At 55.7% G+C, this 23708-nt stretch overlaps 1 protein-coding gene across 3 annotated transcripts in view; it reads right to left on the reverse strand.

Annotated features, from left to right (window-relative positions):
- The window catches only part of CSTPP1 (centriolar satellite-associated tubulin polyglutamylase complex regulator 1), a 173384-nt gene that overhangs the window by 684 nt on the left and 148992 nt on the right, over nucleotides 1-23708 (reverse strand). For 2 of the 3 annotated variants that reach the window (XM_007497406.3, XM_001370007.4), the window contains exons 4-9: nucleotides 16329-16413; nucleotides 5265-5350; nucleotides 3860-4055; nucleotides 3351-3460; nucleotides 1349-1412; nucleotides 420-1143 (exon numbers count right to left, since the gene is read on the reverse strand). In XM_007497406.3, coding sequence (XP_007497468.1) covers nucleotides 975-1143; nucleotides 1349-1412; nucleotides 3351-3460; nucleotides 3860-4055; nucleotides 5265-5350; nucleotides 16329-16413 — 710 coding nt within the window. In that variant the 3' untranslated portion in view covers nucleotides 420-974. Of the gene's footprint in view, nucleotides 1-419; nucleotides 1144-1348; nucleotides 1413-3350; nucleotides 3461-3859; nucleotides 4056-5264; nucleotides 5351-16328; nucleotides 16414-23708 lie in introns of those variants that run through there. The other variant, XM_007497407.3, reaches the window with a different exon arrangement.

Genomic DNA, 23708 nt, shown 5'->3' on the forward strand with positions numbered 1-23708 from the left:
GGGTGAGCTTAACTTCCCCCCTTGGAGAAATTTTGGAGGAAACAGCTGGTGAAGGAGTGAGATCTGCCCATTCTCTGCCTCTGGACTTGGGAGCTTTAGGGGGGTCTAGGAGGCGCTGGGGCCCCTTGGGCAGCCAGAGGTTGGGGTCCTCTCTTCCCCCCTCCCTCTGCCCTTCAACCCCACCTTTCCATGGCCTGGCCTGCTCCCTGTGGCATTCTCTCGGGGAGTGACCTAAAGGGCCTGGGCAGGTCTTGTGAACGGCAGAGATTGGGAGACAAGCCCCAGTGTTGGGGGGGGGGGCGGCTCGTGTGTGGCCCCAACCCCGCTGGAGATGGACTAAGCCCCACAAGGCTTTTCAGTTCTTCAGGCCCAGGTGCCACCCTCTCCCTCCCGCCCTCCGAATGGCCTCAGACTGCATCTCCTGGACACAAGGGACTTTATTATAGTTTCACATATTGAACTACATAGCTTTAAGACAGAACAAAGATTGAGGACAGTTTTTAAAGAAGGGAATCGCCATCTTTCCCGCCCCTTCTGGACTGGCACGCCCACAGGGGATCATTAGCTACTCAGGCCTGGCACACTGAGGCCCCCAGGGGGGCCCTCCCTGCTAAACTGATCCCATGGGATCATCTGGTGACTCAGCCGTGAGGGTGATGATGGCAACGTCTTCCCAGAAGTGTGGGTGAATCTGGGGGGAGCTCGTGGAGGTGGGGGCCTCATCACTCTGCTGCCAGCCCTGCTGTCACTCACTGTGCCTGCCAGCAGAGGGGAGTGTGCCACTGGGGTGAGAAGAGGGAGGAAGGGAGGGAAGGAGGGAGGGGAAGGGCTTGCCCTATGTGCCCAGCTGGTGAGTCTTGAAAAGGGGGACGGTGGGGGGACCTGGTGCAAGGATGACAGTGCAAGGATGGGGGAGAAGTTTGTGCAGGGGTGCTGGCCCCGGCAGGGTAGGGTGCTGGGCCCTCCGGGGCCTCTCAGGGCTCGGACTCCTCCGTCTCTTCGGTGGAGCCGTCACTCTCTGCATCCACTTTTCGGGGATGGTGGAGGGGTCTCCAGGGGGACCCCACACGGGGAGAGGTCCGTGGACAGCCACTCTCTGGGCCAGAGGTGGTAGTGGTGAGGAGCCCTGGTACCTGGGCCATCCTGGAGGAGGGAAGAAGGCCTGAGGGCAGGCAACGAGGTGCCTTCTGGCCCTGGAAGGGGTCCCATCTCCCCAAGAAGCCTCTTGACTGCAGAACGGAGCCTCGGTGACTGCCCCACAGGAGTGAGGCCAGGCGAGGCAGAAGAAATGACCAGAAAATTGACCGCCTCCCCCGAGACCTCCCCGGCCCCCTGCACTGAAACTTACAGTCTCTCCAACTCCTCGTCCATGGCTGGGTCGTGCATCAGGTCCCCCTTGTCGGGCAGAGCCCCTGGAAGATAGCAGCGAGGTGTGAGCCTGGGGGCCCCGCAGGACCCTCTGCAGAACCTTGCTGGGACTGCCATCATGTCCTGACACGGGAATGGGCCCAGGGGTGCCGAGAATACCTTTGCTGGGTCTCCCAGGCTTGGGGATAGGTGCTCCCCACTAACGCCAGCCAGGCTGATGGCCCCAGAACACAGGAGAGCCATAGTGTGGGGTTTCCCTGAAACGTCTGGGCTCCATGGCCCAAGGCCCAAGCAAAGGCCACGTGGGCAGCTGCAGCCTGGGCTTGCCCTCCAAGATGTGTCTGGGAGCAGACTCAAGGGGGATTCTGGGAGCCTCCAGGCTGGAGGGCCCACCCATGGGGATGAGAAGGGTGGAGAACAGCCCCAGGCTGGGCCACTGAGGTCGGGGTCAGAAGAAAAGGGCAGACTCGGGCTGTAGCAGAGCCCCGGATGTGGGCCAGGGTGACACCAGAGGTCAGTAATTATCTAGCTCTGTTCCAGGAAAGCAGGGTGGCCAGAGCTTCGGTCAGCACAAGTGGTCAGGGTGGCCTCGGCTGCAAGGGCAAGCCCGGCTAGGCTGAGGGAGAGGGAACCATGCGAGAGGGGGGCCGACGGGGCCCTGGAGCCACCCACGGTGGAAGGGAGGTTTGGTTGGGCCTTCCAAGCATTGGAGGAATTCTTAGTGACCCTGAGGGGTGGCAAGCTATTCGTGGGCATCTGCTGCATTCAGATTTCAGAGGCCCCATTTCTGCCTTGAGGAATGCTGGAGCATCACCCCAAGGCTGAGAGGGCGGGGCCACACTTCCTGTCCCTGCCAGACCTCTGGCCTAGACTGGAGGCAGCGAAGATGGGCTTCTGGGCACACACAAATGCGGTACTTTTTACAAATTAAAGGTTTGTGGCCACCCTGAGACGAGGGAGCCTATCAGGATCACACGGCCATCCGGTATTATTCAGTCTATAGGGACTGTTTTGGGGTGAACCCAATGGGTAAATGTGTGTTCTGGCTGCTTCACCATCCAGGCCACTCCTGGGTCTCCCTCTCCTCTGGCCTCCCTATTCCCCAGACACAATGGGGTTGAAGAAAACTTCTCCAGGGGTCAAATACTTTCAAACAACATGGCGCACTGGGAGAAACCACTGGGGAAAGGAAGAGTCAGTGGAGGTGGCAGACTTCACTGTTGTCTCCCTGTAAGAAGCTGCCCCACAGCCACCCCCACCTTCAGTGGCCACAACGTGGAGGCAAGAGCCTCCACCAGCAACGAGGCCCACATGGCGGGTGGCGCTTTTGAGTGGAGGCTCATCTGTCCTTTTTTTAGACACGATACGACTACACACCCCATAGACTATGCAGAGTGTCAACTTCTGTGCCCTGGGAAACCCCAAAATTCATGTGTTTGTGGATTTTGCGACATTTGCTTCATGGGATGTTGGGAACCAAATCCATCCTCTGTCCTGTCTCAGAGCTCTGCCTGTATTCAGGGGTGGGAGGTTTAGACTGAACTAAGGCCAACACCTTGAGGGCAGCTCCAGCCCTGCCTATCCACATCACCATGAAGGCCTAGGCTTGGGGTTCACATGGCAAGAGATGGGGCCAAGAACAAGGAGGAAGTCCCGAGTGCCAGGCCTGCAGGGACCTGGGATGACCAGCACTGGGGGCGCAGCGAGGAGCAGGGAGCAGTGCCCCCCGCCCCGCTTTCTTTGCCCCTCACAAGCTGTGGATTTCTTTTTCTTACTGAGCACAAAGGCTTCCCCACCAGGCCTTAGCACGGTCTACAGAGGGGACTCTCAGAGCTGCTGAGGGCCGGGCATGGCTGCCATCAGAAGCTGCCTCAGGAGGGGTGGCTTCATGTCAGGGCAGGACTTCCAGGGAGGGAGCAGGGGGCCTGGTCAGGGCAGGCAGGAAGGCTCATGGCTCTGCCCGGCGTGGCACCTCGCCTTACCCAGGGCTTGGTTGATTCCATGATGTTTGGAGAGCGCCACGAGGAATCCGTAGAAGGTCAGTCTCTGAACGTTACTCAGGACTTCTTTCACCAGAGGTGGAGGTGGACAGCTGAAAGGGAAGCGGCGAAGGCCAGAATTCAGCAGGATGCTGGGCTGAGCCTCACCTTTTCATGTGACCCCCAAGTTCAGGACGGCTCGCTCAAGTGGTCAGAGGCAGCACTACAAGCTCCTGGGGGGAGCGGATAGAGCCCTGGGCCTGGGAGCTACCCCTCCTCAAATACTCGACGAACCTGAGCAAGTCCTCAAACTTGCTTGCCTCAGTTTCCCCATTTTTAAAACAAGGAAGTTGGGTGTGATGAGCTCCAGGGCCCTTTCAGTTCTAAGCTGAGGATCCTTGTGGCCAGCAGGACAGGGGACTGCCTGGCACCACCTTCCCAGGGGCTGGCCTTGGTTCTTTACTCTGGGGATGAGCTCGTTCTCCTGGGCCTTGGGGGCTCCTTGCACTAACCTGTACTTGTGGCGGTCACACAGGTTCTCCAGGTACTGATAGAAGAGCGAAGCCTCCACTCCCTCCAGGGCGCTGGTCTCATTCAAGGAAGGCCGCTGGCGGTGCTGCCCGCTGGATGATGTTGGCACTATGACGGTGTTGGGGTTTTTGCCTGTCAGCAGGTCCTGATAAATGGCAGCCACGCTCTCCAAGAATTCTGGGGAACCAAGACGTGCCTGAGCAAGTGGCCCTCCTCCACCATCAGCCTCGGCCCTGGGACGGGGGAGCCCCTGGACAATTCTGTGCAACAGAGGCCGAGGGTGTGGGGACGGCGATGGGTGATGGGGCTGGCTGAGTGTGGGCACCGCCATGCTCTCACGAGCTAGGGGTCGTCCTCCCTCTCTCGGCCCCTTTGTCGCCAGCTCCTGCTCTTTCTGCCTTCACAACCTCTCTCCTGTGCGCCCCCTTTCCTCCTCTCACCCTGCCCCAACTCTGGGGGCTGCCGGCCTCAGTCTCTCCCCTCTCCAGCCCATTCTCCATCCAGCCACTAAAGTGATTTTCCTGAAGTGCTCCCTAGTGCCTCCAGGCTCAAATGGGAAAACCCTTGCTTGGCTTTTTAAAAACCCCCGTTTGTTTTTTACCATGTCTTAGAATCAGTAGCAGTTCTAAGGCAGAAGAGCGGTCAGGGCTGGGCAGTGGGGGTTAAGGGACTTGTCCAGGGTCACTCCGCTGGGAAGTGTCCACATCTGGCTCTCCTGGCTGCCCTCTGCCTGTGCATGCGGCGTAGCAGTCAGCGGTCCTGGCCTTTCTGATGTTCCTCAAACAAGACGCTGCACCTGCCAACTCTGGCTGTTTTCCCTGGCTGTGCCCCCGTGCCTGGAACTCTCTCCCTTCGCATCTCTGGCTCCCCTCAAGTCTCCGCTAAAGGCTGAGCTTCTTCAAGAAGCCTTTCGCCCTCAGAGAGCGTCTCCACTTCGTCCCGTTTATGTCTGCTGCCTCTCCCGTTACACTGAGGAGCTCCCACTTTCTCTGTGTCTGGTACCTGCCTGGCACCCAGGAGGTGCCTAGTACATGCTCGCTAACTTGGGCTGACAGCTTCCTGGAAGCAGCGAGGAAAAAAGGCCTTCCTCCAGCCAAAGGGGCAGAGAAAGCCGCCTAAGCAGCCGCTCCCCTGGGCCCGAGCTGGTCTAAAAGCCAGCAGAATGCGGGGGGCCTGGCAGGCGGGGCCGGGCCCAGAAGACGCCCCTCTGCGTCCCGAGGGAGGCTCTTTAGTCGAGGGTGTCGGGGACACGACCCGCTTCTGCCCAAGGGATGATCTTTAATTACTGAAAACTGCCAAGATCTCCAGATCCGGACCAGGGGAGGGCGGGCGGAGGCCAAGCCCGGCCAGAGAGGGGAGAGGGAAGCCGGAGGGGCCGCCGCTTACCGGAATAATAGAACTGAATCTGGAAGGCAAAGAGAAAATCCGAAAAAGACATGAGGCAGTCCATAGCGTCGTCCATGAGTACGATCCTGGGTGAGAGGGGAAAACCTGCTCAGCTTCCAGCCACCAGGCTTCCGAGCACCTCCCTCGGACCCTCTCAGTCCTTCCCGTAAATCGGGTTTTACCCAGAAATGACCAGAGCCCGGGAAGCGAGGGCCCCCGGTCCAGCTCCTCTGGAGGAATCCCCCCACAATAATAATGAGAGCTAGTATAGTCTCCTTGACACCACGTCCCTCACATACTCTGCCACTCTATACATTGGAACAGTCAAGGTACCTATTTGCCATGCAACGGAGCTGCCTCTCTGTCTCCCCAATTTCGCTTGGAGGCCCCCAAGGAGGGAACTCGCTGCTCCAAGGATCCCACAGTGAGGAAGATTTTCCTCAGATGGCATTAGGTCTCAGTTTGCACCCCAACCCTGGTCCAGGATGGCTCTTCAAGCCCTTGCCAGCAGCCCCCACGCACCCCTTGGGCTTTCCTCCCCCAGGCTAGCCATTCTCAGGTCTTTCCACCATCCTCCCATGGCACGCTCTCCAGCTCCCCCATCCCCTTCCTCTGGACACCCTCCAGTGGATCAGCATTCTTCTTGAAGTAGGGTGTCCCCCGCAACCGAGCATAAGCTCCAAGGGTGGCGTGGCCACCTCCCTCTTCCTTCCTGGGCGCCATGGCTTTTTCTTAATGAAGCACAGGATTGGATGAGCTTTTCTGGCCATGTCCTGCCGCCCCATTGTCTGTATCTTCCTATCACCAAATCCCCAGATCTCCAAAGGAACTGCAGACTGCTGCACCCCCTCCTTTTGGACTTCTTTGGCTCGTTTCCCCCATGTGTCCTATTCAGTTTCTTCTTAGGCTTGGCCCAATCTCGTAGCCCACCGAGCCCACTGAATTAGATCCTGATTGGATCCTCTCAGCCATCCCTCCCAGCTTGATGCCATCTGTAAATCTGATGAGCAGGCCGTCCGTGCCTTTGTCCAAGTTGTTGATACAAAGCTATAGAACTCGGGGCCCAGTGTGGGTCTTGGGGGGCCTCCCCTGGTGACCCCCTTCCAAGCCAACATTGAACCATTTATGTCCCCTTTGGTGGCCATTCTGCCAATTCCCAATCCAGCTAGCGGCACACACCCTTCCATCTTTCCCACAAATACCCACCCAGCTGGGAGGGAGGGTCATGGGTAAGGAGCAAGGGGTGGGAGTGAGAAAGTTGGTTCACCATGCAGACAAGCATTCCTTTCAGATGCTTCCACCACCATCCTTCATTCAGCTCAGAGCCAACACAGCTCGTCAGAATGGGCCAAGGAAACGGCCCAGGAGCTACAGGGTTGAAGATCCAAACGCTGGGCCAGGGAAGCAGTGCTGCACTCCCACCCTGGGAAATATGGAAGCTCGTGGCAAGGTTGGTACAGCAGAAGAGCCTGAGCCCTGGGCCAGTGAGTACAGGTGTGTGTGTTGTGTGTGGGAGAATGAGTGTTGGAGAGTGTGTGAGGCTTTTTACGCCATGCTGGGGAAGAGAGCAGGATCAGAGAAGGGTTGGAAGCCTGAGAGTCAGGGGGAATGGAATGACAGACAGTGGACCACAAGTGAGGCTGCTCTACACTTGCTTGTTTTCTCTTGATTGGGAAAGACAGAACACAAATGGCTACCAGGGAGGGGAGAGCCAAGATCTGTGGGGAGACAACAAGAGAGCACCTCAATGCCTTTGGGGGGTCCAAGTCGCCCAGCCCAAAGGAACTCTTGCCCAGGGGACTGGAAGAACTGGTTGATGTGGTTGCCAAAGTTCTGTTCACAATGCCAGAAAGGCAAGGGCCAATGGGAGAGATAGGCCAGCCTTGGAGAAGAGAAAATGTCCCAATTATTTAAAAAAGTTAAGAATGGAGGCTGCCAACCACAGGCCACCAAGTGTGCCTTTGATTTGGACTTCCAGGACACAGAATTAAAGGATGGTTGGAAAACATCTACAAAAAGGAAGCAGTGATCATGGTGAGTCGGGGTCAGGCCAGACCCATGTGATTTCCTTTATTGATAAGCTTATTAAACTGATTGGTCAGGGGAATGCTATGAGATCCAGTTCGATGTTAGCAAAGCAAGTGATGAAATCTCTTATGGAAAAGGTGAAGGACATGGGCCGGATGATCTCGCAGCTAGCTAGATTTGGAACTCGAGGAACGGCCACAAAGAAGTCATTCATGTTTTATGTTGGCTTGGAAGGCAGTCTCCAGTGGGGGGCTCTAAGATTTACACCCAGGGCCTAGAGCTCTTGAACATTTTTATGAATAACTTGGATGAAGGCATAGATGGATGGCTTGTCCATTGGATTTATAGATCATACAGACTGGGAAGCATGGCTGACAGGCCCAAGTCAGGATCCAATTCAAGACTTCAACAGGCTATAATAATAAGAGTTAACATTTATGTAGCATTTACTAAGGGCCAGACATTGTACTAAGCACTGTACAATTATTCTCTCATTTGGTCCTCCCAACGATCCTGGGCGTTACTATTATTATTCACATGTTACTGATGAGGAAACTGAGGCAGAGGTTAAATGACTTGCCCAGCTCGCCCCACTAGCACACAGCTAGTGCATGTCTGAGGCTAGATTTGAACAGTCAGGTCTTCCTGACTCTTGGTCCAGCACTTGCTGCCCCAAGGTTGGGGCCAACTACAAAGTTAGTTAGGTTAAGGCTAATAAGCTGGAGGATGTCCAGAGGAGGGGGACCAAGGCGGTGATGAACAATGACTTGTAAAGCCTGGATGGAGGGACTGGGAATGCTTAGCCTAGAGAAGGAAAGAGCTGCAGGGAACACAGGAGCTGCCTCCAAGTATTTCAAATGATTTTTTTCAGTTACATGGAGAGACAATCTTTGACAACTGTTTTCTGACATTTTAGGGTTCAGTTTTTCTCCCTCCCTGAGGTGGTAAATAGTCTAATAGGGGTTATGCCAATGCTTTCATGCAATGCATGTTTCTATAATTGCTCATGTGATGACAGAAGACATATCACACATATAATGGTTTAAAAAAACCTCATGATGGAAATAAAATGAGGGATGGCATGGCTTGTCTGCTCTCAGACTCCAACAGTTCCTTCTTTGACTATGGACAGCATTTTCCCACATGGTCCCTTGTGGATATCTTGGGAACTTGCTTTGCTGATGATAATGGTTCAGTCCTTCACAGTTGATCATCCCAGAATATTGCTGTTACTGTATGCAGTGTTTCCCTGGTTCTGCTCACTTCCCTTTGCATCAGTTCATGTAAGTCCTTCCAGGTTTTTCTGGACTCATTCTGTTCCTCATCTCTTACGGTGCAATAGCATTCCATCACAACCACGTAGCTCAACTTGTTCATCCAATCCACAAGTGATGGACAGACGAGTCCTCAGTTTCCAATTCTTTGCCCCTAAAAAGGAGCTGCCAAAATATTTTGGCACAGGTCATTCCTTTGGATACAGAGCCAGTCGTGGGATAGAGTGCATGCACAGTGTAGTGTGGTTCCTTATGGCTCCTCTCCAGAATGGTTGGATCAGCTCACAGTGTCACCAACAGTGTATTAGGGCCCTCTTTCCCCACATCTCCTCCAATATTTGTCATTTTCCTTTTGGCCACGTTAGCCCGTATGATAGACATGAGGTGTTGCCTCCGAGCTGTTTTCATTTGCATCTCCCTAATCTCTAGTGATTTGGAGCATCTCCTCATAGGACTATGGAGAGTCTTATTTCCTCCGAGAATGGCTTGTTCATGTCCTTTGGAGATCTCCAAGTATTTTAAGAATTGTCATGTGGAAAGCTGGACTCATGATGCTTAAGCCAAGGGGTCAGAACCCAGACCAATGGGGAGAAGATGTAGAGGGACAAGTTGAGACTTGCTGCATGTAAGGAGGATCTTCTAATGATAGAATGGGCTTCCCTGGCAGGGAGCGAGCTCTGTCTCATTGGGGGTCTCCAGAACTGAGGCAGGTAGACACTGGTGCAGCAACATGCCATGGAGGTGTCTCTCTGGGAAGCTCTGCTACGGCAGAGACCACGTACCCCACTTTCCTACTTGTGTCTCAGCTCAGGGCCTGTACCTCAGGGATCTCCAGATCTCATGGCCTCTCCTGGGTCTTTTCTAGCTTTGAGGCTTCTAGTGTCTGACGGTGATTCTCCCACCTGCTAGCTCACTCCTCTTCACTCAAAGAAGGCAAGTCATTCCTCTCTGCACTTCCACGGCTGCCCCCCAAGTGTTTGATGAGGAGATCCATCCAGAAGAAACTTCAGGGACCACTAGATTCCAATTCTACCTTGGAGGCTTCCTGTCTGCATGGCCCTGGGCAAGCCACTGCCCCTCCTTGGGGCTCAGTTTCCTCATCTAGAAAAGGAGGTCCCTGCCAGGTTCTGGATCCTGTGGTTGGAGGCAGTCCCTGCAGGAGGCCCTTTGGAGGAGATCCTGCTGAATGCCATAGGAGGGAGACATTGAGCTCCGCTTCTCTCCGTTTTCTCTATTGGGAAAGGAAAAACACATGGAGTCTGATGCCAGGAAGGGTATGTTGGGGCAGCAGTGGCTGGCTGCTTGGTTTTTGCTTCTCTCTATCTGTTGGCAGTTAGCAAGGCTGAATCGGCGCTCAGTGAGTGGACTTGACCGTGAGGCTGACCATCATGTCTGTCTATCTCTAAACTGGGAGATCCCAGGAACAGGGAAACGGCCCAAATTCTGAAACGTGGAGAGGGGAGCTGGGGTGCAGGAGGGTCGTCTCCCAAGCTCCTAGGGTGGCTCGGGGTGGGAGAGCCACGGAGCCACGCCAAACCCTCTGCCCTCTTTCCCTGCTCAGGACCTCTGACTGCACGGATTCACTGTGGTCAGGAAGAGCCCTGGGCTGGGCGGATGTCCGAACAAATCGTCTTTGCAGATGCTATGCTGCTTCTGTTTTCCTTGTCCCAAGCAGGGTCTTTTGCTCTTGGAACCCTTCCTTTCTGTCTTAGGGTCAATACTGAGTATCCGTTACAAGGCAGAAGAAGTCCATGGGGGCTAAGGGACTTGCTCAGGGTCACACAGCTGGGAAGTGTCTGAAGCCAGATTTGAACCCAGCACTGACCTCCCGTCTCTGGGCTGGCTCTCTATCCACTGAGCCAGATAGCTGCCCCCAAGCAGGATCTTTCTCCTCCTTTTGTCCAGGGCAGCAGCCTCCATTTTGTTTGTTTTTTAAATATAAGCCCTTACCTTTCATCTTGGATTCAATACTGTGTATTGGTTCTAAGGAGAAGAGTGGTAAGGGCTAGGCCATGGGGATTAAATGATTTGCCCAGGGTCTCTCAGCTGGGACGTGTCTGAGGCCAGATTTGAACCCAGGCCCTCCCATCTCTGGGCCTGGCTCTCAAGCCACTGAGCTACCCAGTTGCCTCCTTGAGGCCTCCATTTTTTAATTCTCACTAAGAGGCAAGTTCTGCTGTGACCTCAGGGCCCTGACAAGGAAGCTGGTGTAGGAGCCGTGCTCCTCTCCCAGCCTGAGTATGTGGGAGACACTAACCCCCAAAGGACTGGGGGCACTCAACTGTCCTGGACAACAAAGGGGCTGGACCACTAGGGAAGGGACAATCTGAGAGGAGGTTCAGCTTCCCCATCTGTGTAATGGGACAATAATGTTGGGAGGGCCTCAGCCCCGGGACTGACACAATGGAGATAAGCCGTGTCACCACCACCAAAGAGCTACCTGTCCGTTATTAGGCTGTCCAAGAGCCCATCCAGTGTTTCTGGGCCAGTTCCTTCCCCTGCCCTGGTCTGGCCCTTCCCTCAGGCAGCTCTCTGGGACTTGCACCCCAGAAACTGCCTCCCTTGACAAACGGTAGCGTGGAGAGTGCGGCCTTGGTTAGGCTAGCGACGGGCGGTCTGAAGAGGAGCAGCGGGGACAGGGCTCCTCAAGGGGTCTCCCACAAACACCGCGGCCCTTCAACAGACTTCTGTACTGGGCATCTTCTTCCTGAAAACTTGGGAGAGCTCGTCGTCTCCTCCCGCGCCCTTCGGCTCCATCCCACTGGCCCGGCCAGCTCCTGCTCCAGTCTGTGGAGGGTGACAGGCAGCCCTCCTCCTTGGGAGGGATCGGGGTTCCCCAGGGGCTCAGCTTCTAAGAGAGCCAGGCCCAGGGTGGGGCGCTGCTGCCAAGCAGGACTGCGGCACGCAGACTTGGAGCCTTCCCTCGCCCTCCATGACCCTGCCACTAGGAGCGGGCTGGGGCCAAACAGGTGCCAAGGAAGCGAATGCTCCCGGGCTGACTCCCTGCCGGGTGACTGCAGGAGCTTCCCCGAGCTCCCCAGAGGGGCCGGGGGACCCCATCTGTCAGGGCAGAGAGCCCAGCTATTGGAAGCCGAATCCAAGAGGTTTGAGGTTCAAGAATCACACCTTGGAGTTTGTCTTTCTGCAGAGAAGGCCTGGAGAGGATGAAGCTCCGATCAGGGGGCCTGGTCTACTGTATTCTGTATTCTGGTCTGGAGTGGCAATCCGGAGCCCCTCGTGTCCAAGTGGGAACTCACTGTTTTCCTCCTGAAAGCCAGACGGCTCTCCTTCAGTCATCAGGCTCACGACCTGGGATCATTCTTTTTTCCCTTCATCTTAGAATCAATACTGTGCGCCAGTTCCAAGGCCAAAGAGGGGTAAAGGCTGGGCAATGCGGGCTGAAGTGATGTGCCCAGGATCACCCAGCTAGAAAGGGTCTGTAGGCAGATTTGAACCCAGGACCTCCAGGATCTAGGCCTGGCTCTCCATCTACTGAGCTGCCCCACTTTGGTGTCATTCTTGAGTCTACACCATCACTCCACCTATCCAATCAGTGGCTAGATCCTGTTGCTTCTACCTCCCACAGCATTTCTCAAATCCATCCCCCTCTTGTCACTTCACAGAGCCACCAGCTTGGTTGGGACCCGCACCTTTGTCACCCGGCGGACAGCAGCAGCACCCTCATTCATCCGCTGCCCACAGGGGTCCCCCGAACCCTCTATTTACGAAGCTCTGGCGGCCCGAGCAGCCCGGGGCCCAACAGACAGCCCTCGGTTCCATTAGACGTGCTCCCCTGCCCTTCCTCTCACCGACCTGCGCGCTCTCCAGCGCCCCTCTCCGGCCTGGGTCTCCAGCTACTGTGACATTTCATGGGAACCCCTTCTTGCGTGTCTAGCTGCTGGCCTCTGCCCAGTAATCCGGCATCTCTTTTGGCTCTCCCTGTGTACAGTCGCTGTCTCCCCTCGCCAGCCTCCAAGTTCCCGGTGTGCCCCTTTGCCTGGGTTTACTCGGCCCATCTGAGGGGCCCGACAGGCCTGTGGCTTTCCCTCCTGGGCCTGCCCTTCTCTCGGGGACACAGGCCAAAGGGAGACGGCCCCAAGGAAGGCCCCGAGCGGCACAGGCGCCTCTCGGAATGTTTCAGGGCCTCCATCGGCTGACACGGAAGCAGCCCTAAGCGAGAGATGGCATCGCCGTTGTTCCTCGTCCCGACCCTCCGAAGGGGCTCGGCAAAACCTCCCATCTGCAGTGGGCTCGGCTTGCCGGGGCTCCCCGGGCATCACGAAGGCACGGAGGGAGGAGGGTGGCCCGCTGCTGCTCCTCTTCCCTCACTTGTCTCCAGGATTCTGTGGGCAGGTCAGGGAAGACGAGCCCCCGGCCCCCAAGGGAGCCCGACACCCCGACACCGCGGCGGCACCGGAGCTCTTCACACTTGGATGTTAATACGCTACCCCTGCTCTGCCTTGTCAATAGCCTGGCGTTTTCTGGCCTCCCCTCGCTGCATGGCAATGACCCCCAGAAAAGGTGCAAGTGCAGCCCCCGATGCTGCCTCTTTCCTCTCTGGCCTTTGAAGTCTCCCTCACTTTCTTGGTCGCCTGACGGCCAGGGACGGGGAGCTCCAAGGACGGCCGGGGGTGCTGTTTGGGCTGAGCCCCTAGAGAAGGGCGGGGGGGTGCTAAACTCTCTTGGCTTGGAGCCTGTGACGATTAGAGCCAAGGGTCCGACTGCATTGAGGAGGTGTGGAGAAGAGGCAGGGACAGACAGGGCCTGGCTCCAAGGAACACCTCTGGGGACCCTGGGCTCCCCGCCTTGGCCTGGCTGTGCCTATTAATCCCAGGTGGAGAGATGGGCAAACAGGGCTTTCCCTGTTAACACTGTGACTCGGGAGGAGAGTTAACAACGTGATGGGCTCAGAGGGGAGCGAAAAGAGCTGCAGGAAGATGGGTGTGCTTTGTGCCGCTGCCCAGGAGGGGTCACTAGGGTCAGCCTGGACGCTGGAGGAAGAGATCCTAGATGAGGAGCTCCAAGGCCTTGGGAGCCTTTGCTTTACAGGCATAGAAACGGAGGCCCAGAGGCCGCGAGTGACCCAGACATTCCTCCCAAGCTCGGACTCGGGCCTAGAGCCCAGCTCTTTCCCCTCTCCTAAGCACTGAGAAAATGAAGATGCAAAGGGGATGGCGCTCCCCTCAAGCTGGGCCACTGGCATGGGGCCACACAGAGCCGGTTTGGATGTTTCGGATGACTCCCTTCTGGAGCTCAGGGGCGGCTCCTTCACCTTAGAGGGTCTGAGGAAGCCCAGGGGGAGCCTCGGGACCCCGAAGGAGACTTTGGGCAATTGGTGTCTGAGATCCTTCAGCAGCAAATGAATGAAGGTGAGAGGTGCCACCCCAAGCTCAGAAGAGGTCACTGCCCGCTCTGCCCCTTACATGCCTCGAGCGCCCCGTCAACCCTGTGTTCTCAGCCGGGCCCAGATGCTGACTGTCCACCAAGCCTGTGGCCTCCTTATGGAATGAATTCCTTGACACAGACATCATCCCAGATGGAAGCCTCCTTCTGACGCCTGGGCCTAGGCCCCGGGGCCGACAGGCACCAGTCTAGCAAGGCTGCGGCCCTCCGCTCTCCCGAGTTGCCTCCTTGTGGTCCTCCATTCTCCTGGGCCGCCTCCTCCTATGGTAGTTCGCCTCTGTTCTCCTCTCCAGTGACAGCCTGGGCCCAGAGGCTCACGGACCGCCTCTTTAGCTCTTACCAGGGCCTCCCCAAAGTCCATCCTGCAATGTCGGCCCAACACTGCCGCCATGTTCCCTGCCCAGAGGCTCCTGGGCAGCCCCAAGGCCAGCACAGCTGCAGAAGACCTCTGGAACACGGGAGCTCCATAGCCTTCTGGACTCAGAGGCCCACAGCTGGGGCAGGAGAGGCTTGGAGGAAACAGTCTTCAGGCAGCCCTGCAGCCGTCCTGCGCTCTTCTGGACGAGGAGCCGGTGCCAGGGGAGGCCTCCGCTCCCATGGAGAAGGAGGCCACGTCAGGCTCGTGGCAGGAATGGGGATAATGAGGCTTTGAGTTCGATGGGGGGCCGCCAGTGCCCGAGGATGCTCTCTAACACTCACTGACGGGGGAAGAGGGAGGCCTGAGGGCTACCCCCGCTGACTGCCTCCTTTCTCAGGCCAAACGCTTCCAGAGAATTCTTCTTTGGCCTGCGTCTTCCTCAGCCTGGCCAAAGGCCGAGGGGAACCTGGAATGGCAGAAGCACTCGGCGGGACGAGGGCTGGGGAATGACCTCGGGCCTGTGACACGGCTTCCAGCTTGGCCGTCCGGGGCTCCTCTGGCCAGCAGAAGGCTCTGACCTGGGCTGTTCTCCTCACAGGGGTGCCAGGTGTGTGTGGAAAGAGATGAAAAACCCACAGTGTCTCGGAAGGGTTCCAAAACACGTCTTGTACATGGCTGGCAAAATTAGCTCCATCATGAGATGCCAAATGGCCCGCAGCGCTGGGAATTCCACTGGGGAGCCGTCTCTGGTGGCGTGGGACTTCCCGATCTCCAGAAGAGGACGGAGTCTTCTGGGTCTGTTTGGTCATGTTTCAGGAGGGGAGAACCCAGGAACCCGGCCACGAAGAGCAGCCCCCACGGCAGAAGGACGGACCACAGAGGCGGGGGTCAAACCATGGCCTTGCACCGATCCTGGGACCCCAGGAAGCCACAGATGTACAGGCATGAAGAGGTCCAGTAAAGCTTCTTGATGGCTGTGGTACACGCGCGCGCACACACACACACACACACACACACACAGACACACACGGATACACACAGACAGAGACACACACAGACACACACAGACACAGACACAGACAGACACACACGGATACACACAGACAGAGACACACACAGACACACACAGACACAGACACAGACAGACACACACGGATACACACAGACAGAGACACACACAGACACACACAGACACAGACACAGACAGACACACACGGATACACACAGACAGAGACACACACAGACACACACAGACACAGACACAGGCAGACACACACAGACACAGACACAGACAGACACACACGGATACACACACACGGACACACACAGATACACACACAGACACACACGGACACACACGGATACACACAGAGACACACACAGACACACAGACACACACACATGGATAGACACACACACAGACAGGCAGACACACAGCCAGAGAGACAGCCAGACAGACACACACACACACAGAGGAGTCCTCTTCTGGGAGACATAAGGGCAAGCTTAGAGGGTGACCAGGGAAATGCTTCCGGGGCAAGGCTCCCCTAGGAGCAATCCCCAATTTCCCCATGTCTGTGTGTTATCCTCAATCAAGTTTTATGCCCAGAAAAGTGGGATTCCCTGGGCTGGCAGCAGAGGTCCCAGACTTTCCCTGCCCAGCCCTCCTGGGAGCTGCCGAAGCCCTTGTTTGGTTCAGCAGTAAATGAGCCCATTCTTTCTCCTCTCCCGTCTCAGCCAATGTTCTACCCCTCTCCGTGCCTTCGGTCTGCCCCGGCCTCTCCTCCTAGAACCCGGGCAGTGCATGTGCCGTCCTGCCTAGCGGCTCTGCCAGGCCTCCCCTTCTCTCCATCTCCCCCTCCGCCCTCGCTCATTGAGGGGAGGCCTTGGAGGATGACTTGGGTAAAAGCCCCCAGACGAGGCCTCTCCTCCCGCTCTGCTTTGGGGCCTCCCCCCATTTTTACCCCTTGGGCTTCCTCTAAGGGGGCACCCAGGGTCTACCTGGCTGCCTTCTGAGTGAGCTCCAGCGGGAAGTCTGGACACAGTAGCTGCAGCAGACAGTGGTATTCCTTCATGGTCAGCAAATCTGGGGGGGAACAAGAGGGAAAGCATCAGATGGGCCCCAGAACTGCCCCAAAAGAAAGCGCAGGAACATGTGGGGGAGGGCCTGAAGCTAGGGGCTCCGGCTGGAGGGCGGGTGCCTCTGGTTTGACTCTATACAGATGTCTAGAAGCACAGATCACTTCAAAGCTGGATCAATCCCTGCAGCGTCTGGAAGGAGGCCAGGACAGAGCCGCCCCCCTGAAGATGTCCCCTCATCACCCCTCAGGGCAGGCTGGCCTCTCTGGGAAGGGAGAGCAGAGACCAGAGCGGAGGGGCTGCGGGGGCCAAGCCAGGGAGCTTCAGGGGATCCCAGGGGACAGACAAGAGCCCGAGGGTCAGGAGTGGCTTGTGATTGCATGTTCTCGGGCCAAAAGGCGGTGTGGACCAGCCCGCGGCAGCCATTTGCAAGGCTTCTCTATACAAAAATATTTAAAATATGGAAGAAAGTGCCAGCGGTAAAGCGAGCTGCCAAGTCCCAGCAGGGAGGCGGGGAGCGAGCGGAGGGGATCCAGAGGGCACGGCCGCACACTGCAGACGGAGGAGACGATCCCAGAGAGCTGCCTTCACTGGCCACAAAAATCCCCGTCCCTTCCCAGGCCCAGGAGCCGATGCTCTTCCAAGAAACAGCCCTGGGTCCCTGGGGAGAGGCCGGGCTCCCGCCACTGTCCCCCCCCCCCCCACATCAATGGGGCGGCGATGCCAAAGGAACAGTCTCGGCGACAACGCCGGCCAAAGCATCGAGGCAGGTTTTGTGGCCTGGGCCGGCCCTCTGAGGGTGTCTGACCCTGGGCAGGGCCCGGGAGAAGGTGCTGGGCTTCAGGGCAGAGACTCCTCTCAGCCACCTCTCCCTGCCTCTACTCCAGGAGACGAGGGCGAGAGAACAAAGGCGAATTTAGGCACCTTCAGTGGAATCCTAAAGGATTTCAGAAACGGTAACCAAAAGGTGGCCGGCGCGAGGAATGCCACCTATGTAGACGCAGTCAGGAAGGCACGTGCAGAAGCAGCCTGGGAGCGAGGGCCAGATCCGGGTTCAAATCCTACCTCGGACATGCCTAGCCAGGGGATGCTGAATGAGGCCCTCAGCCTGGGGGCCTCCAGCAATCCTCCGAGGCTTCATTTCTAAGTCAGCTGCACGGATCTTGTCAGGGTTCCCCACTCCCGGCAAACTGCCAAGAGAGCCCCCCACCCTGCGGTGTCTCAGCGACAAAAAGTGCCCGACTGAGCGGCCACCTGTGCCAAGAGGCCGAGCCCGTCTGGCCTGGGCATCCGGACGAGAGGCCTCTATCTGGGCTCCGGACGTGTTCCGCGCCTCACCTGAACTCCCAGGAGTAGTCCTCGGAGGACCAGGATGTCCTTCCCCTGTGATTAGGCCCCCAAGAAGGATCTGAACATGCCAGGCCTATGACCAGACTGGAGGCCCCCAGAGGGACTGACCACATCCTCAAGTCTCTGGGAGGGGGAGGGGGAAGAAGGTACACAGAAACTGGCATACAAAATACATGCTGCCTCTAAGAGGGAGGCCCGGGGAGCCGGGACCTGCCTCAGAGTCCAAGCACCACAAGAAGCTGGGTCGGGTGGTTCTGGGCTCTCCCCGGCCCCTCTCCTCAGGGGGTCCTCATGGGGATGAGGGGGGCTCCCAGAGGCTGTTTCAGGCCCTGCTTTAGCGATGGGCCCTTTTGGATGTGGAAAGCCAGCCAGCGCTTTCTGAAACCACTCATGAGACTTCCAGAGTTGTCGCAGCGGAGACATTCATGGACAGGCTGGGGATGGGGCCACGCGCCCTTAGGTGCTCGGTCCCCCCCCTTAGGCTGGAAGCCCCCCAGAGGCCTTGTCCTTAGGAGGGGCCTGTCACCTCGGAGAGGCTTCGAGGCTCTCTCTTCGGGGGAGGCAGCCCTTGGGGTTCTCGGGTCCCCTCCTACGCCATGGGGGGCCCAACCACCAGCCAACGGCAGGAGCTCACTAGCTTCAGGAGAGGCCGTGCGTGTGTGTTGGGGGCCCTTCCATGGGAGAAGCTCAGTCTCAAAGGTTCTAATTACAGTCAACAGGAAGGAGCTGCCAGGAGATGGGGTTCCCCAGGCCCCGGGACTGCACCAGTGGAGGCTTGGCAGGTGCAGGGAGGCGGGATGCCCGCTCCGAGGAATCCCCCGCAATTAGGGGAGCCTCGAGCAGCCGGTGCCCCCAGTTCAAAGCCTTCTCAAACAAAGGGGGAGCCTGAGCCGAGATCAAGGTCAGAACGCTCTCTGCCCCGTGGTGCCGTGGGTGGCCCGCCGAGCTCTTTCTTCTCTTCTGGGTGTTCCCCTGCTCATCCCCCAAGCAACATGGCGGCCCCGTGGGGCATCTGCTCTTTTCTTCCTTTGACGAGCACCAGGAGAATAAAAACAGCTAAACCTCCCCCAAGGCCCTTCCAAAAAACCAAACCCCGAACCCTTCCCTTCCGCCTTCGAATCCATCCTGGGTGCTGGCTCCAAGGCGCCAGGGGGGTCCGGGCTAGGCACTGGGGTTCAGTGACTTGCCCAGGGCCACACAGCTAGTGAGTATCTGAGGCTGCAGGCCTGGCTGCCCCTCCCATGAAAGCCCTCGTGGGACACTTTGGCGGGCTGGGGGGAGACGCTGGACCTGATGGCCTGGGCAGGGGGTTCCAGTTCTGGGCGGAGGAGCAGCCCAGGCAGCTGAGGGCAGGCGGCCGCCCCACCAGCTCAACATAGGGCATGCGCCGTGAGGGGGCGGAGCCACGACAAAGTACTCCCAAGAGGCTCCACGTGATAGAGGACCAGCCAGTGAGAGGGCGGCGGGGGCAGGAGCGGTATACCGCCTGTTCTCCCGTCTTGTGACTAGGGCGACTGACTCCAAGGCGAGGCGGGACCCTTCCTGCTGCCTCCTGCCAAGTGTCCCTCGCTCCCAGGGTGGGACGAGCAGCTTCTGTCATTTGTGCTCCTCAAGAAGTGCCGGGGCAGCCGAGCTTCGGGGCGCAGCGCCACAGCTAGAGCGGGTCTGAGGCAGGACTGGAACTCAGGGCTCAAGCTGGCTTTCGGTTACGAGGAAGGTGACCGGAATGTCCTGTCTCGTCACCGCCCTGGGTGGGCGTCCAGGGCCCTGCCTTCCTCTGCCTGGCTTGGCAGCATGGGGAACCTCACCTGTTACTGTGGAGTGTGTGGAAAGGGGGCGCCCCAGATCCCTGCGTGTCCTTCGCATGTGCACAAGCAGGGTCTCCACGCACGCCTAGCGAGAAGGGATTCCCGGGGCCCCCTCTCTCCCACACGAAGACCCCAGAGAGCCGTCCAAAGTATCTTTGGCAGGGCTGCCTCATGTGCCGGTCTTAGGGGGTGCTCTGGCCTTTCTTCCCACTGGGGCACACTCTTGCCTCTGAAGCTGGGGGGGGGCAGCTGAGTCACTGTCTCCTCATTGGGGGGGGGTCCAAGTCTCTCCTCTCCACCCAGGCCATGGGGCGACTCACTGGGGCACAGCTGGTTTTTACCAAAGGAAAGAAGTGGGAGAGGCTCCCTCCTGGAGCCTTGGATGTCTGGGGGGTAAAGGTGGTCATTCTGGGGGAAAATAATGCAAGTGGCATCTGGAGGAGCCTCAGAAGAGACAAGTCCAGCTGGAGGGGCTATTAAGTCTTGGCGAACATCTCCACGGGAAGAGCAGAACCATCCCAGCAGGGCCTCCCCAAGCCTCGATGGCCCCTTTTTCTCAGGTGGCTTTGCCGGGACTCGTCTCAAATAAGGGCACTTGACATTCCCCAGGAGGGTCTGCCAAGAGCTGCTCGGAAGGCTGTCCCGGGCATGACCACGGCTCCTTCCTGTCCCCCAGCTCAGGCCAAGGCTGAGTAAATTCTCCCACTTTGCTTCTCTTGAGCAAGGCCCATGGGGGAGGGGGCTGGGCAGAGCTGAGAACTGCCCCAAGAGGTCTGCAAGTGTCCTGGGGCTAAGATCCCAACCCTAGCCCCAAACCCAGGCCCCTGGCATTCAAATTCAATTTGACAGACATTTATGAACCTCTACAAAACAGAAGGTACTATGGTAGGTGCAGGAGTGGGCAGTTAGGATGAAAAAATGACCCAAATTCTGCATTCAAGTAGCCCTTCCAGCTCTCATACCTTGAAACCAACACACAGCATTGATGGAGATGGAAGGGAAGGGTTTAAAAAATGAATTTAATTAAATTTAAATAAAAACAAAAACCAAACAGCAACATAGGCAAAATAGGCCAGAGCTGGACCATCCTAGATGGAAAGGTCCTTTTTAGCAGAGGGGAACAGGAGGTTCCGTAGAAGAGGGGCATCTAAGCTGGGTCTTGAAGGAAAAAATGATTCCAACTGAGTGAATTGAGGAAGGCATCTGTCCCTAGCGTGGCGGGTGGGGAGGGATGGCCTGTTCCAGCGTGTATGGGCAGGAAAAGACAAAACACTCTCGGAGAGAGACTGGTCTGGAACTTAGAGCTTCTGGGGGGTAGTGTGAGAAATGGCTGGGGAGAGAGGCTGCTCCTGTCTGGAGAAGGCCCTAAACGGACCTGGTTCTTCAGCAGGGAAGGTTTCCAACAGAGGCTGGGCCTGCTCAGATCTGTGCCCCAAGGGTTACCAAGGATGGAGCGGGCACGGTGACACCAGGACTGGAGCTAGTGGAGAAGCAGACCTGGGAAAGAACTCAGGAGGGGCCGGCCAGGGAGACTGGATTGATGCAATGGGGGGGGGGGCAGGGAAGAGGAAGATGTCTGGGTGACCGAAAAACTGGCAATGCCATCCACAGAAATGGGAAATGGGGAGGAGCAGCAGGTTGTAGAGGAGGGGCTGAAAGGCTGGCTGCATGTGCAGATGGAGTTATCCTGCTATGTGGAATCTACTGTGTCCTGAGCAGGGAGAAAGGGGAAAATCCTTAGGGCTTTATTTGCCCCGAGGCTTCAGCCCCTGAGAGCACAATGCACTGGGAGAGATTCCTTGGAAGGCTAGATGTCATGCCTGGGATACACTGCACATGATGAGCATCAAATAAAATGACAGAAAACCAAATTTTATGTATATACGTATATATGCACACACAGACATATATACACAGTCATACATATGTATACATGTATGTAGGACTGGCTTGCCTGCTGACTTATGTTTGCTTCCTTACACTTGCTTACTTATGTCTGTATCCTCAATACTTGGCACAATGTCTGGAACATAACAAGTGCTTAATAATCATCCATCCATCCATCCATCCATCCCTACTCATTCTCTCGCTCTCTCTTCCCATTATAATCATTTCCTAAAGAAGGTTATCTAATTTAAATAATTGCCTTATATAACAACAAAAGAACCTAGAAATTGCCTGAGTCAACCCTAGACTCCTTGGAGAGTGGAGAGACATGGAAGCCAAGAATGGCACTGTTTTGACACGCACAATCATTTATAAAACTTTTGGAGGATGATGGAAGGTCATGGGAATCATGGAACAGCAAAGGGAGAAACCAGTTGGCAAAAAAAAGTAAGCAGTCATTATGAGGACCTAGAAGGAGAATGGAAAGAAAACCCCATGAAGAAAGATGGGATGTTCTGTAATGCTATTTATACACTTTTCCAGTACCAAGGACTGTGAAGGAACCAATTTTGCATTCTAGCATCAAGGTTCCCAATGTGCTTGTACAAAGAAGGAAAATGGCCCTCAAAGGGACACAGAACCAAGATGGTGGAGTGGCGCCCTGACTACAGACTCCTCTAAATAGATCTAGACAGCTCACCAGACTGAATTGTGATGGAGAAACCCAGAAAAAGTCAGTAGTGAGTCACTTGTCCAGCCCAGCTTGGCAAAGAGAAAGGAAGGGAAGTCTGTGGATGCTGAGAGGGTGGATAGGAGCAAGCTGTAAGGGGAGGTCTCCAGCCACCAGGGAGAGGTTATACACGAGTAAGAGGAGATCTCAGGCCCATATGGGGACCTGTGATGAGATGAAGTGCCAACGGAAAATTCTGTCCCCCATCATTCAGTTTCAGGCCACAGATTCAGGACAGATGGAGAAGGGGGTCTGCACACAGTGGTGGTATTCCAGGTTTGGGAGACCCTGGGCTGTGTATGGAGAGGGCAGGCTATTGAGCATCCACTGCAATGGCAGTGTGTGCCTCATACCCCAAGCAAAAAGCAAAGTCTTTTTAGCATCTAGCTCAACCTGCAGAGGAATTACCAAGGCAGGAACTCCAGACCACAGGAGAGACTACAGTTCTGCCACTCTGAATCAGAGCAGCTTTCCAACTGGCTCAGGGGTAAAGTCCAAAAGCAGTCTACTCTTGCATATACCCAAACCTAGGCCAAGATGCCTGGCTTACAGAGGTTAGATCAGGATCAGAAATCATATTTCTGCCCTAGATCAGATCAATTTGATAGCTTGCAAATCCCTATTCTGTCTTGGAAATCCTAGAAAACACAAAACTAAATACCCCAGGAAAGCAGCAACAGAACCAGCCCAGTCTTCCTCTTTATAAATGTAGTCCAGTCCTAACATCAAGTCCAAAAGTCAAGAAGCAAGTTGAAATAATGGGCAAACCAAAAAAGAACTCTACCAAAACAAGCTATTATGGTGGCAGGGATGTTCATGATATATTTTAAAATCATCAGAAAAAAAACTAACTTGGGTACAAACTCAACAAAAGTTCTTGGAAGACAGGAAGCAAGAGTTTTTAAAGTGTTTTTATAAATGGAATGAGAGCTAGAGGGAAAACTGGAAAAAAGAAGTATAAAGGAACAAGCATTTATTAAGCATCTATTCTGTGCCAGATATTGTGTTAAGAACTTTATAAAGATTGTCTCATTTGGTACTTTTTATAAATGAAATGAGAGTGCTTTAGCAAAAAAAAAAACTGGAAAAGAAATGGGAGCCTTGGGAAGAAAGAATTGGAAAGGGAATGAATAGCTTGACTTAAGAGGTACGAAAATTGGAACAACCAACCAACAACCTAAAAATCAAAATAGGACAAATAGAAGCCAATGACTCCATGAAGCAACAAGAAATATTAAAGTCTAAAGGCTGAAAAAAATAAGAAAATATAAACTATCTCAAAATAAAGCAAAAAAAAAAAAGAATCTGGAAAATGGATCAAGGAGAAACAAAAATTAAGAATCATTAGTAGGTTAAAATCTGGCCTCAGTCTACTAGCAGCAATGCAATGATCCAGGACAATTCTGAGGGCCTTATGAGAAAGAATGCTATCCACATCCAGAGAAAGAACTGTGGGAGTAGAAATACAGAAGAAAAACAACTGCTTGATCACATGGCTTGATGGGGATATGATTGGGGATATAGACT

Source organism: Monodelphis domestica, chromosome 6, assembly GCF_027887165.1.
Source record: "Monodelphis domestica isolate mMonDom1 chromosome 6, mMonDom1.pri, whole genome shotgun sequence".
In the NCBI taxonomy this organism is placed as follows: Eukaryota; Metazoa; Chordata; class Mammalia; order Didelphimorphia; family Didelphidae; genus Monodelphis; species Monodelphis domestica.